We start from the raw sequence: 13,737 nt of genomic DNA on the forward strand, positions 1-13,737 counted from the left end.
TTGAAAATAAAAATTAAATCCCGTGTGGCCCGTCCCCCCCCGTGGGCCCAAAGGGGGGGGGGGGGGGGTGTTTTGGTTTTTTTTAAATATAACTTTGAGTCCTGACTCCAAAAAACCCCTTCAATGATTAAGTCATTTTCCTTATTCATGGAAGTGGTAGGTAGCTGCAGTGACCTCTGATGACAGAAACACTCCAAACTAAAATAAAATAGAGAAGTCCTTTTGGCTCCTGTACTTCCAAAAGGACAGGAAAAATGCATTTTAAAAAAATGTCCACAACTGAGTATCTCTGTCATAGAGCCCTCATTTACATAAATGGCCTTGTCCACCATGTACAAATAGAAAATAGTAGTTAACAGGAGATGGGAAAAACAACAAACCTCAAACTGTATTGTATGTTTCATGCTGGTTGCATGTTATTCCTTATGTACATATCTGAATAAAGAAATCTCAACAATAAATTACCCAGGAGTTTTTAAACTTCCTTATATTTGTTGTGGATATCAGCCAAGAAAAACGGGATGGTTTGGAGAGCTATCCCCCTGCCTATTTTCTCTGCTATTTCCCCCGTGCAAGGGCCCCTGGTGTTTTCTCCAAGCCTGCTTTACCCCCAGGCAGTGGTGTGACAGCGGGAGCCTGGCTAGTGCTGCTCTCCTCTGTCCGGAGGCACGGACACAGGCCGGTGCTGCCCTCGGGCAGTTTCCTGCTCCAGAAACAAGGGGTGAAGGTTCAGAGCCAGCGGAGGTCTGACAGACCGTATTAATTGGTGTCCTAGAGCCCACCTCACCAGCCTGCCTTCACACAGCCCCACCACTGCGTGAATGGCTGGTTCTGGCTGTTGCGAAAGGGTGCCATGGCGAGCTGGACTTGGCTCAGGTTAGCAACATCAGGATCTGGTACCAAATGAACAGCAGCATTGGCCACTTCTGCTCCATACCTGCTCCCGTTGCAGTTTGTGCTCATTTGTCAGCTGCAAGATGAGTGCCATGTGTCTGGGAGCTTTGCTTCAGACTCAGTTTTGCAAAGGCAGAGCACTGAATTATTTCAGAGTGCAAGTCTACATCGCGATGTCCGTGTGACCACGTTAAGCCCAGGTTTTCATCCAACTAATAACAGTGACAACAGCAGCGAGGACATGACGGCACGTAAGGGCTGAAATACTGGATGCAAATTAAATTCTTACCTTCTGTTAAAAGGAAGGAACATTGCCAGTCTTACCTCTCTTAGTATTGTGGTCAGTGTTACTAAGAGTCAGATCCAACAGGTCACACTTTTCTTGAAGCAGCAGTTAGTCCATTAGCTGTAGCCCTGTAGATTCCGTACCCAGACATGGACACAAGGTCACAAAAAACATTTTGCATTGTATTTATGGAATGAAACCCCATTCTCTAAAGGCATATCCCAGTGGATTAGAGAGACCAGAGCTACGCTGTGCTGTTTACTCCCAGAGAGACAGCAGACCAAACACGCAAAAGAAATAGGTATTACCTAGTTCACTATTCAGGGAAAGAGACAGAAGAGGCAACAGCTTTAAAGAAATTTCAATGGCAATAAATGTAAGAGGACAGGATTGATTTAATGCTTTCAGTCTTGACTCCCAGATGAGGAATCAATTATCCTGTCATTTAATCTCCTTAAGCAGGTCATGACACAAACTAGAAATCAGAAGCATTGTATCTAATAAGAAGAGCAGCTCTTAATGGCAGTTAGCATCAGCCTCAGATTTTTTAGAGGAAAACATAACTGGGATTTGGGGAGCTCTGAAGAGTTGGCTCCACTAGATTTCTGCAGTCAGATCCTAGTATTTTAAAAGTAGGTTTGTTCATTGTTTACCTAATGGAGATGCAGAGCGGTTACAAGCAAAAAAAAAAAAAAAAAAACCCACAAAAAACCAAACCAAAACCAAAACCCAAACCCAAACCAAAAAACCCAATCCCTGTGGACAAACTCCAGCGCTCCATTAGGAACATGACCTTCAGAAACCTTGCACAAAATTCCTTACCTGACATGTTTCAAACTATCCTCTATCTTCATGGTAAATTTCTCAGCTAAACCAAGCTCCTACTTTTTTTACATCATCCAAGAGAACAGAAATACCACACAACTCCTAACCGATGCAACCCCTAGCTAAACCAGCCTGGTTTTGGAACAGAACCTCCTAGAAGGAAGAAATGTGATGCAGGAGGAGGCTTCATCTAAATCCCCTCCAGGCTGGGAGAACTCATAGTGAAGGTCCTTGTCCCTGTATATACAGATATATAGCTTCCTACTGAGCTTTTCAATTAAATTTCTTGTGAGAAACTATCAACATAATCAAGCACAAGCATGAAAACAGAAGGATAGCTAAAGAAAGATCCTTATTTTGTCAGAGAGTTGTTTTTCCTACGTACCAGGAGAAAACTAGGGCACAGAATGTAAGCATTACGATTAACTTTCAAGAGAGGCTAAAATTATCCAGGATTATACAAATATAAGCAGTTTTTGTTTGGCTTATTTCCTGTTACCAAAAACAATTCAGTGTTGAAGACAAATGAAGGGTTTTGGGGTGGTGGGGTTTGGGGGTTTTGTGGGTCTTTTTGCAAAAGCTCTATGATGAGGCTGATGTATTTTTCAGAAGCAAACTCAACATACCTATTCTGAATGTTCTTTAATGGACCTTGGAAGTGTAAATTTAAACTTTGTCATAAGAGTAAAAATCCATATAGAAACTGGCCGAAGCAGTGATTCCTAATTAAAGTCAGCTCAGGAGCCAGCCTTATTATTTGCAGTACCTACATCAGTGTCGGCCAGTGTTCTTTCTTCCAAGTTAGCAGATGCCAAAGGATCTAGGAAACACATTTTTTTGCATTTCTTGCATCACCCTGCGTACTTCCACTCCCTCTTACCACATTTCCCCTCACTTTGCTCCTTTTCCCGTAATGTCCCAAAGCAATGAGCTCTCCCCATCCTGCCATCCGAATCTGGGATTTCTGGATCAAGGGATAGACCACCTTGTATCTAAAAGCAGAAGTGATGGGGTGTGGGGAGCACATACGACAAAGACAATTGTAATTTAAAGGCTGACCTCTACCACCTATTATTACACTGAAGTACTTGGGAAACATGCTATGGATCATTTTCATTCTAAGTGTCATGAAGAAGAAATTATGGTAGCAGTTTCTTCAATATGTACTTAACACTGCAATTTTATGTCTCTGTCACATATAGCACTCACAAAACACCTCTATATCAGGGATGTTGCTGGCAGCAGAGACATACGGTACTGAAAAGCAAAGACTTAAGACCTGATAAAGTGATTCCTTCATTTTCAACACTGTTTGCCTTGTCAGTTGATCTCAAAGAAGAAACCTTTAAAAACCATTTCAGACTATAAGCACCATTCCTGAAGCTTTGCCAGAAGCCTTCTTGTGTCATTGCATTGCATATCGAGAATTTTCAATTAAAATGAGCTCTGAAGGCTGCTTCTGTACCTACAGAAGGCAGCAACCCCCACTGTAATTGCTAGGTAGTGGCTGTGAATGACAGGCTGCAGTTCTAAAAACCATCAGTACATATTTTCCTATATAACCACAAAACAACAAGAAATGTGTGAAGGCTATAACCTGCAGGAGGCAAGTGGTCTGTTTTGAGCCCTCTCCACTTGAAGAAGTGCTGTGTTTTACAGACACGCAGCGAGGGCTTGCTTCTTCAGGGGAAATACACCTTGCACTTCACATGCAAGCCTGCCAAAACGTTGCCGAGAGCCACTCAAGTTCCAATATTCCTCCTCCCCTCGGGGGACAGGCAGCTGCCTGCCTCTGCTCTCCTGCAGGTAGCTAGCTGGCTCCTGCTGGCACTGCAGCAGTATGCCCTGTGGATTAACAAGCAGATACAACTGAGGTTAAGACAGGCAGTGCTATTTCTACCTAAGAAATCCCTTCATCTTCACAGAAGGTCTTTAACAATAGCAAATGGTAATAAGGTTGAAATGGCTTCTCAAATCTGCTGCTGATTCTGCACTTTTGAAAATTTTTTTTCAGTTTAATTTCAGAAATTTAACAGAGCTACCAAGAAAAGCACTAAGAACAAAAACCATCCACTCAGCTGGCATAAACCTACACATAGAACCAAATAAAGCATCTTGGTCCTGCAGCTTTAATACTCTGCTGGCATTAACAAATTAACTACATGTTCACTGGAAGTTATTTTTATGAAATGCTTTAAAAATCCCAGCAGAAGATAACGCATATGTACATTTCACAGCATTCGCTAACTCCAACCTCCTCTTTAATACAAAGGAAACAACATTTGGCCATTACTGAAGGCACATATTGGCACCCCATTATTTAAGCTTAACTTTTTATATATTTGGTCAGTAATCTGGGCAAAGTTTTATTGCATGCTTTCATTCCCCAGCCAGATGTTTGGAGAGAACATGTTAAACACTGCAAACAATCATCTAAAACCCTGACAGACCCAATGCAAGTCTCAGTTCTGCTCTTGCCAGCAGTGCACATGCAGTATTTTCCCTTTGGTTGATTGGGTACCTGTCAGTTTCCACATCCTAGGCAAGACTGCCTTAAGGGTCAACTTCATATCCCATTAGCTGTCCTCAGCTATGCTAACAGCCTAGGCTCCCCATGTACTCAGTGGAGAAAGACAGGAAACTCTATTCGATAAGGCATCTATCCCAATACAACATGAACAATATACGTGTGATGAGTTGCCCCCAGGTGCCTAGTGCTCTGGTGACTGCAGGGGAAATCAAGACACCCAGCACAGACATGCAAGTAAGCTTGGGAGAGCTGAAGTTGGGCAAGCTTAATTTTCATAAGCGATGAGAAAAAAATACCAATATGCAAAATCATGACTGGTAAGAGGAGCTAAATAGGTAATGATTATTCATTATTTCCTCACCATACAAGAACTGGGACAGGCAAGAAACCTAAAAACAAAAAGGGAAATATTTTCCTACACTGTTCTACTGTGAAACTCACTGCCATAGAACATTATGGAAGCAAAAGTCTAAATGGGTTCAAGAGAACTAGATGGCATCGCTGAGGAAAAAGACCTAAAGGTTACTGAAAACAAAATATGTGGCCACAAGTCTGTATCACATAGGCTATCACCCACAAAATGCCAGATGCTGGAAGAAAAAAAAAACAAAACAAAAACCCCACCACTGCATACCTTCACCTATACTTTTTCTCCCCGAAACAGTCACTATTGACAGCAATCTGTAATGTCCATATGCAGCTGAACTCTGTTTAATAGTCTTCTAATACTTACTTGCAACACTAGGTGGCAGGGAAAACAGCTAGCTCGTCTATGGCATCGAGAACCTTGAATGTAGTCTCACTTGGCAATAGTTAAGATTTGTGCAATGCAGCAATTTTGATTTCACACAACTGGATTTCCTTTGTATCCCTACATAGCCTTGAGCAACATTTTTCAAGTAAAATACTGTGTTCAGAGACCCATATGCTAGTGGTGCCAGAACACAGGCTAATTCCTTCCCTGAGATACCTTGCCCTCTCAATTAAGAAACCATGGACAACTGCAAAATGTTTCTTCCGCTCCAGAAACTGTTCAAACAAACACAAAAAGGAGTTGAAATCCTCATGGTCTCCACCTCTGTAAAGACACAGCACCATAACACTTACCTTATGCCTCTATTTTTCTAAAAAGTCACTTTATTATTTAAAATTTACATCACTTGTGTGCTACTTGTGAAAATACTCTAAAGGGGCAATGACAAAACAAGTTCTGCAACTGAGGCAGTTGCAAAGCAGGCAAGCCAATGCATATTGTTGTTCAGGCCATACTGATCCTCCTGTCAGAATGCTCTTCCCCTTCTGCAAATGGGAAAAACTTCAGACTTGTAACATTTTGCTCAAGATGTCCCTCAAAACTTGAGAGGAGAAAGGTATGATTTTTCTTCATAAATGCAAACTCCAAGTTTCAAAACAAATTAAGTATATGTAAAGGACACCACCTCTGCACTGCAGCATAAGTTGCTGTTTTCCACATTACAGACATTGCCTAGAATGCTGCTGACATTAAAAGTGAAAGTCTGACATTTAACTCCTCCTTTGTTGACATAATTTAAAGAAAAATGCAGACAGTTATTGGCATGGTTGGTAATACTCTCCCTTTAAAAGAGCAAAATCAGCACAGGATAGTCATTATTCTCATTCAGCTCTGTATCAGTTTCTCAGCTGTATAAAGAGATGCTGATGCCTTCTAGTACATCTTTTAAAAATCTGTGGGAAAAAAAGCAAGGTCAGCACACTGCTTTTTATGCAGTGACACACAAGAAGGAAGGTCAAGTAATTAAAACACAGACTAGAAGTTATACACAAAGGAGTCACTGAAAGGGATCTTAACACAAACAAATCACAGAATGGCACTGAACTGGATTATGATTTTCACAATGTTTGATAACTAGAAAGTTTGCTTCACTTCTGGAAAAATAAGTTAATACAAAATTTAAAAAACACTCATGTGCAAGTCTTCGCTGCATAAAAGGAGGTACATTTTCATACTTCAAAATTGTTTAAAACATTTTTTACATAATGAACAGAAATTATCTTTTATATAAACAATGAGCATTTCATTGCCAACACCAGGTGTCAACTCCAAAACACAGAATTAAGAGAACAAGAGAACCAGACAGTCTAACTCACTGCCATTTGTGTCAAAAAAAAATTACGCCACCCTTTTCTACAGCTCATCATGCTTGTATGTAAATTCCCTTGCAGATATAAACCCATCATTGTCTTCATCCTCTTTATCAAATATATCTTCAACCAAAGCATCATGCTGGGTGTCATTTACCACTGCTCCATGCTTTTCAAATTCTTTCTTCAAGTAAATTTTCACCTGTTAGACAAAAGGTGAGAGTTAATGTTTTTAGGTTTATGAAAGAATTGATTACTGTAGCCTAAGAGAGGGCCACTCCGTCCAGGATGGTAGAATTAGACAATAGATACCTTCCTCCCTATGCCACTGCCAGAATAATACTTGTCTGACTGATTCTGTAGCCCTGTTCAGTGATGAAAGACTCTTGAGTCATATAAGAGACAGTAAAACTAGCAAATCAGTTGCCATACCTTTATGGTATCTGACTGAAAAATGAGCCAGGAAAACCTGTCATCTGATGTCTATACAGTAAAGTACAAATAGCCAGGCAGAAGTTACTAGCTACCAACTGGTCAGAGACCCAAACAGCTTCTTCACATCCTAGCACTTTGACAAACCAGTAGATGTAACCAGCCACCCCAGATATACACAGAAATCTGTCCACAATCTCAGCGTTTGCTGCTCTAATGGGAACTACATTAATAAAGATTTATTTCTAGACATCTCAAAATTTTGAAGGACAAAGACTCAACGTGGTTTTTAAACAGACTACTGGAACAGTTATTTACACTAAACTAGTTACTAATGGTGAGCAGTGGTTTGAACATCAGATTATTTTTACTGAGTTTAAGGTTTAACTATTAAGATCCCAAGTGTTCTAAACTGCAGAGCCTTCTACAAGAATATCAATACCAACATACCCACCTGGTGAACAGATACCACTTGTATAACAAGAACCGTAACAGCAGACTGTTAACAGCAAGATAAATGGGCCATGTTTCAGGTCTGTTTTATTCATTCCACATTGTGGTATTTGTTAGGGTCATTGCTTACATTTCTAATACACAGACATTGGACACACTGACAGTCTGCCTGATGCACAGTACAAAAGATTAGTCTTTTGGGTCTAGCAAACTGTACCAGCCCCAAATCAAAAAGAACTAAGTGGTTTATCCTAACTTCTCATGGATAACTTTTGCACATTGGAAAAGCAGAATACTGAAAATAAGAGACAAACAGAAGGTGAATAATGCTGAATACATGATCTTCAGACAGTGAATGCTATGAAACAGGACTGCCCTACAGCAGAATAATTTCTAAATCCAGTTTATTAGTAAAACCGTAACTGACTGAAAAGCCCTGAAGTCTGATTTTACTTCTAAGTTGTTTTACTTCATCCAAGTCTCCCATAAGCATGGTGCACAATGGGTCTCATGCCTACGCCTCAGCTTACTGAGGCCGCTTTGGCACCCCCAGTCCAGCAATTCCACTGGGATCAAAGGCTCAACATGATGCAGCATAGATGTGCATCCTTGGCTTAGTTTTACCAAGGGAAAAAAAAAAAAATCTATTGTTAAGGTGTAAGAAAGTATGACAGCTGAAGCCACACAAGAAAGGCAAAACACAGACAGGAGCTTAATTGTTGAGCCAGGAATAGTAGTTCAAGAGCATTCAGCAGGAAAGATACCAACACAAAAAGGCATAAAACACCACAGGCAAAAAAAGCAGAGAATCAAAGGCAGCAACATTGAAAGTCATCTCCAGCGAAGAACAGAGACTCACCCGTCCCACATGACTAACAGCCACCTGGCCAGCAATGGCTTCTTGGGTGTCTTACCATGAGTGATGAGCGTATCAGTTCAGTAGTTGTGCTAACAACTCATTAGACCTAGTTACCCATACTGCACATTGCCCAATAAATAATTGCCTTAAGCACTCTTAAATAGTGTGTATTCTGCTTGCAGAATTGCTTTGTGCACAGTAGTAGCTAAAATCTAACTTGTGTTTAGATACTTCCCTAACACGATCAAGTTAAGCTTATCTTTCCCTTTCCACTATCCCACCTTGTTAGGTTTGTTCACAAGAAGGGTAACTCACTCACCTCTTGCTTGGACAGTTTCCAGTCATCATTAAGATCCATCTCTTGGAATGACTCATGAGACCTTGGTCCATTCCTAATTTCTAGAAGGTCAATGTTGAAAATCAGTGTGCTCTCAGGTGGAATTTTTCCTGCCCAAAACAGTAAACATGGAGAAAAGTTAAAAACTACATATTTCGTGCCATACAAAAGCTGTATGCATCAGAGCAATGTTCCAGTAATCCTACTACTTTCAAAGCATTCTGCAATTTGAACTAACAAGGATAAGTATCTGTAACAGTGATAACCAACTATTTCAGATGGTAGCCTGGACCCTGAGCACCCCTTACAGCACATATGCAATTTTAGATGCAACTAGTTTTGTTGGAGACTAGTACATGTTGGTATGAGCTCACATTCAGCCATCCTCATCAAAGGTTTACCAGACAACATTCTTGAATCTTTTTTCATGGCCAGAGCCAGATAAAAGTGGAAAATGGTGAAGGAGACTGTACAGCTAGCCAGGTGGCAGCTACCATAACATACAGCCAAGACTGATGGACAGGGTAGCAAGAAGGGAGAGTTCAGTCCTTCTGATACACCATAACCACACCAGTCTCCAGATTCCTCTCCGCTGTCAACTGACACCTTGTACCTGCTATTCTGCCACTGGAAAAACTCTTCTTGCAGAGAACGAATGAAGTGAAGCAATACTGTCAGTATCCCGTAGCTGCCTCTGGACTGCTGCACAAGGCACTGGGCTATTTCCAAACACACAGCAGAAACTATATAAACCTGCTCAAAAGACACGTGTTGACATCATGCCATTTTTGATGCACGTGAACAGACTGATAATTCCCTAATAGTGCCAGAGACCACCACCCCCATGCCACCATGCCTCAAGGATTTCAGTTTATCAGGCATTGGCTTTTACAGTGATGCGATATGACTTCATGCTGATGGCTGAAGCTACTGTCAAAGACATTTTAGCACATCACTTTGGTCCTTTATATAGACAGAGGTTGAACAGGACCAAATATATTTCTATATTGGATGACAGCACCCCAGAAAAATACTCCTCTGCCTTGAGAAGATAGGGGGAAAAAAACTAATCCACATCTACTATTTTGGAGCTATGGTGTTAAATACACCCTGAGCTGCAGCAACAAACAGGCTTGTAGATTTCTGGGATAAATGAATGTGCAGAAACTTCTAGAAATACAGGGCATGGTGACCTGCTTAGAGTTTGGAACACAGGTAATTTTTCTGAGTGTTACAGAAAAAGGCTTCTGACTCATCATTCAAGTCAGACAGCAAGCAAGGTGGGAGGCAATTTCACATAGTGAAATTATGTGCATTCAGAGGAAAGCATGAAGAAAATTGAATAATTCTGTCTTCAAGGGCATAATTTGAAAATAGCAAAATAATTATGTTCAAACACTTCAAAGTTTCCCTAAAGCAAGTCACTTCTTACAGCAGTTAGTGTTTACTTGTTCAACCTTCTTGCACTAAACACAGAGGTGAGGCTTGCAAATCTTTGAAGAACAACTGTAGTGCTTCACATATTAATCAAGGCAATTAGGCCTGTGACGACTATGTGAGCACTGCAGCATTTAATTATCTTTTTGTGGAAAAATTTACAGTTGTGACTGTATGCAGTCAATTAACTGACCACCACAAGTTTCCTGTTCTCTACTAGAAATGTGATTTCTTCTAAAACTATCTCTTGAAGCCCAAACTAAGGCTTCTAGAAAAATACATTTTAAAAGGATACTTTCAAGAAAAGAGGGTATGGAGTATGCTGTATGTGTAGAGTACTACTTAGCCTACGTTCAGCCCTACTTGCCAGAAGATACAGACATGCAAACACTCATAATTCCTAAAACAGTCTCAGATTAATGGGAGAGGACAGTAGCAGAAAGGACTATATGTTCCAAGACATTTATCCTTTCTGCTTTGAAATGCTGCATTACTTTAGGTCATTTGTGATAACTGTTGTTATGACAAAAATATTCATAATAATTGCTCCAAAAAAGTTAACTAAAACAAACCCCATAAAGCAGAAGAGTAACCTTCATGCATCATTCAAGCTGTCACTCAGTTAACTTCAAATTCCAGATCTGGCCCTCCCATTAAAATAGAAATCTGGAATGGTTGAAAGGAAAACCCCCAAACACCATCAGTAGTAGTCAGGTTGACAAAACACTACAAAAAATGCTTTTATCTGTCTGTACACCATTCAACACATTTGCATTAGGTGCCAACATGACTGCCCATGTACCTGCATATCTTACTGTGGATAACAGGGACCATGTCCCAAATCAAACATAACCAAAAGAGAGAAACAATTAAGTGTCCCTGTATGGAGAAATAAACAGTGACTTTTCACTCTATCAGCTTCAAACTGGTTGGGCAGCAGTACAGGGAGTTTCTTAGGGTTCTAAAAGAAACCTGCAAGCAAGAATGAGGCTTGCACATGCACATTCATGAAGTATTGCCACAAACACAGATGCGACAGCCAAAAAGCCAACTGTTACCTAAGCAACCACTTCCAGCTTGACTGTATAAAGGAGGGGGAAGAAAGAAAAAAAAAAAAAAAAAGCAGGGCACTGTTGAGCACAGCGCTAACAGAAAAGACAAGACACTCGGAACATACAGCACAGCAGCTACCATCAATTCCTGTTTTTTTCCTGCATTCACCACACAACCACTTAATGGTTATTTGTGCAGAAAACAAATTTGTGAGAAAAGAGCACCTGGCTCCATAAATTTTTCTTATTTAATGGAATCAGCCTGGAAAGCTTGCTAAACTCTTAGGCCAAGAATAACAGTAAAATACAGAGATTAAAAACAATTAAAGTAAGGGAAGGACTTCAGGTGTTTTACCTTTCCCTTCTTTTCCATAAGCAAGGGCTGGTGGAATAGTTAGCTTCCGCTTCTCTCCCACACACATGTCCTTCAAACCTTTGTCCCAGCCTTTGATAGCTTCCCTTATGCCAAGTGTAAACCACATAGGTTGACCATTGTTATGCTTGTGACTGGAAAAGAACGGAATAAAACACTTAGTCTTTAGACAGCAAGTTCCGTACAAGGCACGTGGAACAGATGGAATATGCTCACAGCATAGATATATAATTAAAAACACACCACTATTTGGCACCTTGGCATTTCTTAAATGCAAGGCCTAGACTTTGGAAATCTTTAAAACTTACGTCTTGCATGACAAGGTTCCTTAAGAAGTAAGAAGCAGAAAGAAATAGAACAGCTACATGGTGTGTTTATGACAACACTGAGCAACCTGTATCTCCACCTTCACTTCCCTGATCATCTATTTCCACCTTGAAACTGAACAGACTAGAAAGGCATTTCTACTTAAAAATCTACGATCAAGGCCATGCATATTTTTTGGTAAATTGCAAATCAAAAACCAGGTTGGTCATGATTACAATATACCTTATAACATGCTTAGAAGAATCAGCCACATCTCTTCCAAAAAAGCCATTGGGAAAAACCCCAAACAACTACACAACAGATAGTCTGGAAAAACAGAAACAAACGCATGCAAAACATTCAAGTTTAAAATAGGCAGACAAGCCCCTTTCCCAATTTAACCAGGTGGTATACCAGGACTACCTTCACTCCACTGACAGACATAGAATTTTACAAGCTCGATTTACTAGTCATGCAGGAAAGGTGCTTAACAAGAAAACAGAGCACTTACAGAAGTTAGTCAGCAGCAAAAACTCAAGAGTGTCACTAGAACTCCTTTTAGAGAGGCAGGTTAACTACAAGAGAAAATTAGCGAGATTTTAGTTTAAATCATCTGCAAGAGTACAAACATGCAAGACAATGTATTTAAAAAAAAAAAAAACTTCCACAAAAGTAGACTTCAGACATAGCCTACAGATACTTGAGCATTTTGCTGTCTCCCACTATTAACACCTCGTTGATGTTTTACAGGAAAGACAACATTAGTAAGTCGTTGCACGCTCTCAGCAGGACTCCCTCGAATTTCTGGCTCTTCCTCCTACTTGCATTACTGTGGCTCTGGTATGTTGATTTGTCTGGTCGGGGGCAGGTGAAGAATATGCTGTTTCAGTAATGAAAAGCTGTCATTGTGCTGCCAGTAGTGGAAGGATATATATAACTTTTTTTTTTTTTAATTAGAGGCAGGCTTCTCCCCTAGAAACCAGACAGAAATTCGTGCACAGCAGAAGACTTGTTAAACTGCTGAGATCACATACCCGTGTTTAAACCGGAGAAGAGGATACGCAACATCCCCATCTTTTAACAAACGCCACATGGCTCTGCTTTCTACAGACTAACCAGAAAACAAAAGCTAAATAAGGTTTATTTTATAGCCTCGATCTGACAAAAGGAAAAGAGACAAGCTTTACTGTTGGCGTTCATCTTAAATAGCATTACGAGTCAGTGCTCCCTAAACTGTCAAAGTATAAAGGCAAACCAAACTTTCTGAAAATAGGTGGCAGTGGAAAGGGTCCCACTGACACATTTGTGCAGCGTTATTTAAGTTATTTTAATTCAATAAAAAATAAAATCTAGAGCATGCTATGACCATGCATGCATTGCTTTTGTTTCCTTGCACACAGGTAAACGCAAGTTCTGGGCGTTTTGGGAAGAAGGGACAATTGTAAAAATAAAATAAACGCCCGTCCTCAACAAAACACCCCTCACAGAGCTATTTCGCAGCTGGATTACGGGCCACTGCGAGGGGTTCGGATTCAGGAAAGCACAGCCAGAAGAGATCACCTACACTGAAATACTTAAAAAGATACCTATAGAACGATATAGCGATCTCCCCTCGAAGGCGAGACGGCCGGGGCGAGCTACTTACGTGGAGTGAAACATGGAGCCGTCCCTCTCCAAGTAGCCCTCGTAGTGAACCAGCATCATGTCCCCCCACTTAGTCCTCCTGTGGCAGAGGAACGGCTTCTGCAGCACCTCCACCTTCACGTCAGCCGCGGGGATCAGCGCCGCGGCCGCGCAGCCCAGCGCCGCGCCCAGCAGGGCGGCCCGCA

At 40.8% G+C, this 13,737-nt stretch overlaps 1 protein-coding gene across 1 annotated transcript in view; it reads right to left on the bottom strand.

The window, feature by feature from the left end:
- Positions 1–82: 82 nt before the first annotated feature.
- Positions 83–13,737, bottom strand: part of FKBP14 (FK506 binding protein 14, 22 kDa) — a 13,872-nt gene continuing 217 nt past the window's right edge. The window contains exons 2-5 of the mRNA XM_010585906.1: positions 13,554–13,737; positions 11,585–11,736; positions 8,723–8,850; positions 83–6,861 (exon numbers count right to left, since the gene is read on the bottom strand). Coding sequence (XP_010584208.1) covers positions 6,703–6,861; positions 8,723–8,850; positions 11,585–11,736; positions 13,554–13,737 — 623 coding nt within the window. The 3' untranslated portion in view covers positions 83–6,702. The remainder of the gene's footprint in view (positions 6,862–8,722; positions 8,851–11,584; positions 11,737–13,553) is intronic.

Source organism: Haliaeetus leucocephalus, unplaced genomic scaffold (assembly GCF_000737465.1).
Source record: "Haliaeetus leucocephalus isolate CR32 unplaced genomic scaffold, Haliaeetus_leucocephalus-4.0 Scaffold135, whole genome shotgun sequence".
Lineage (NCBI taxonomy): Eukaryota > Metazoa > Chordata > Aves > Accipitriformes > Accipitridae > Haliaeetus > Haliaeetus leucocephalus.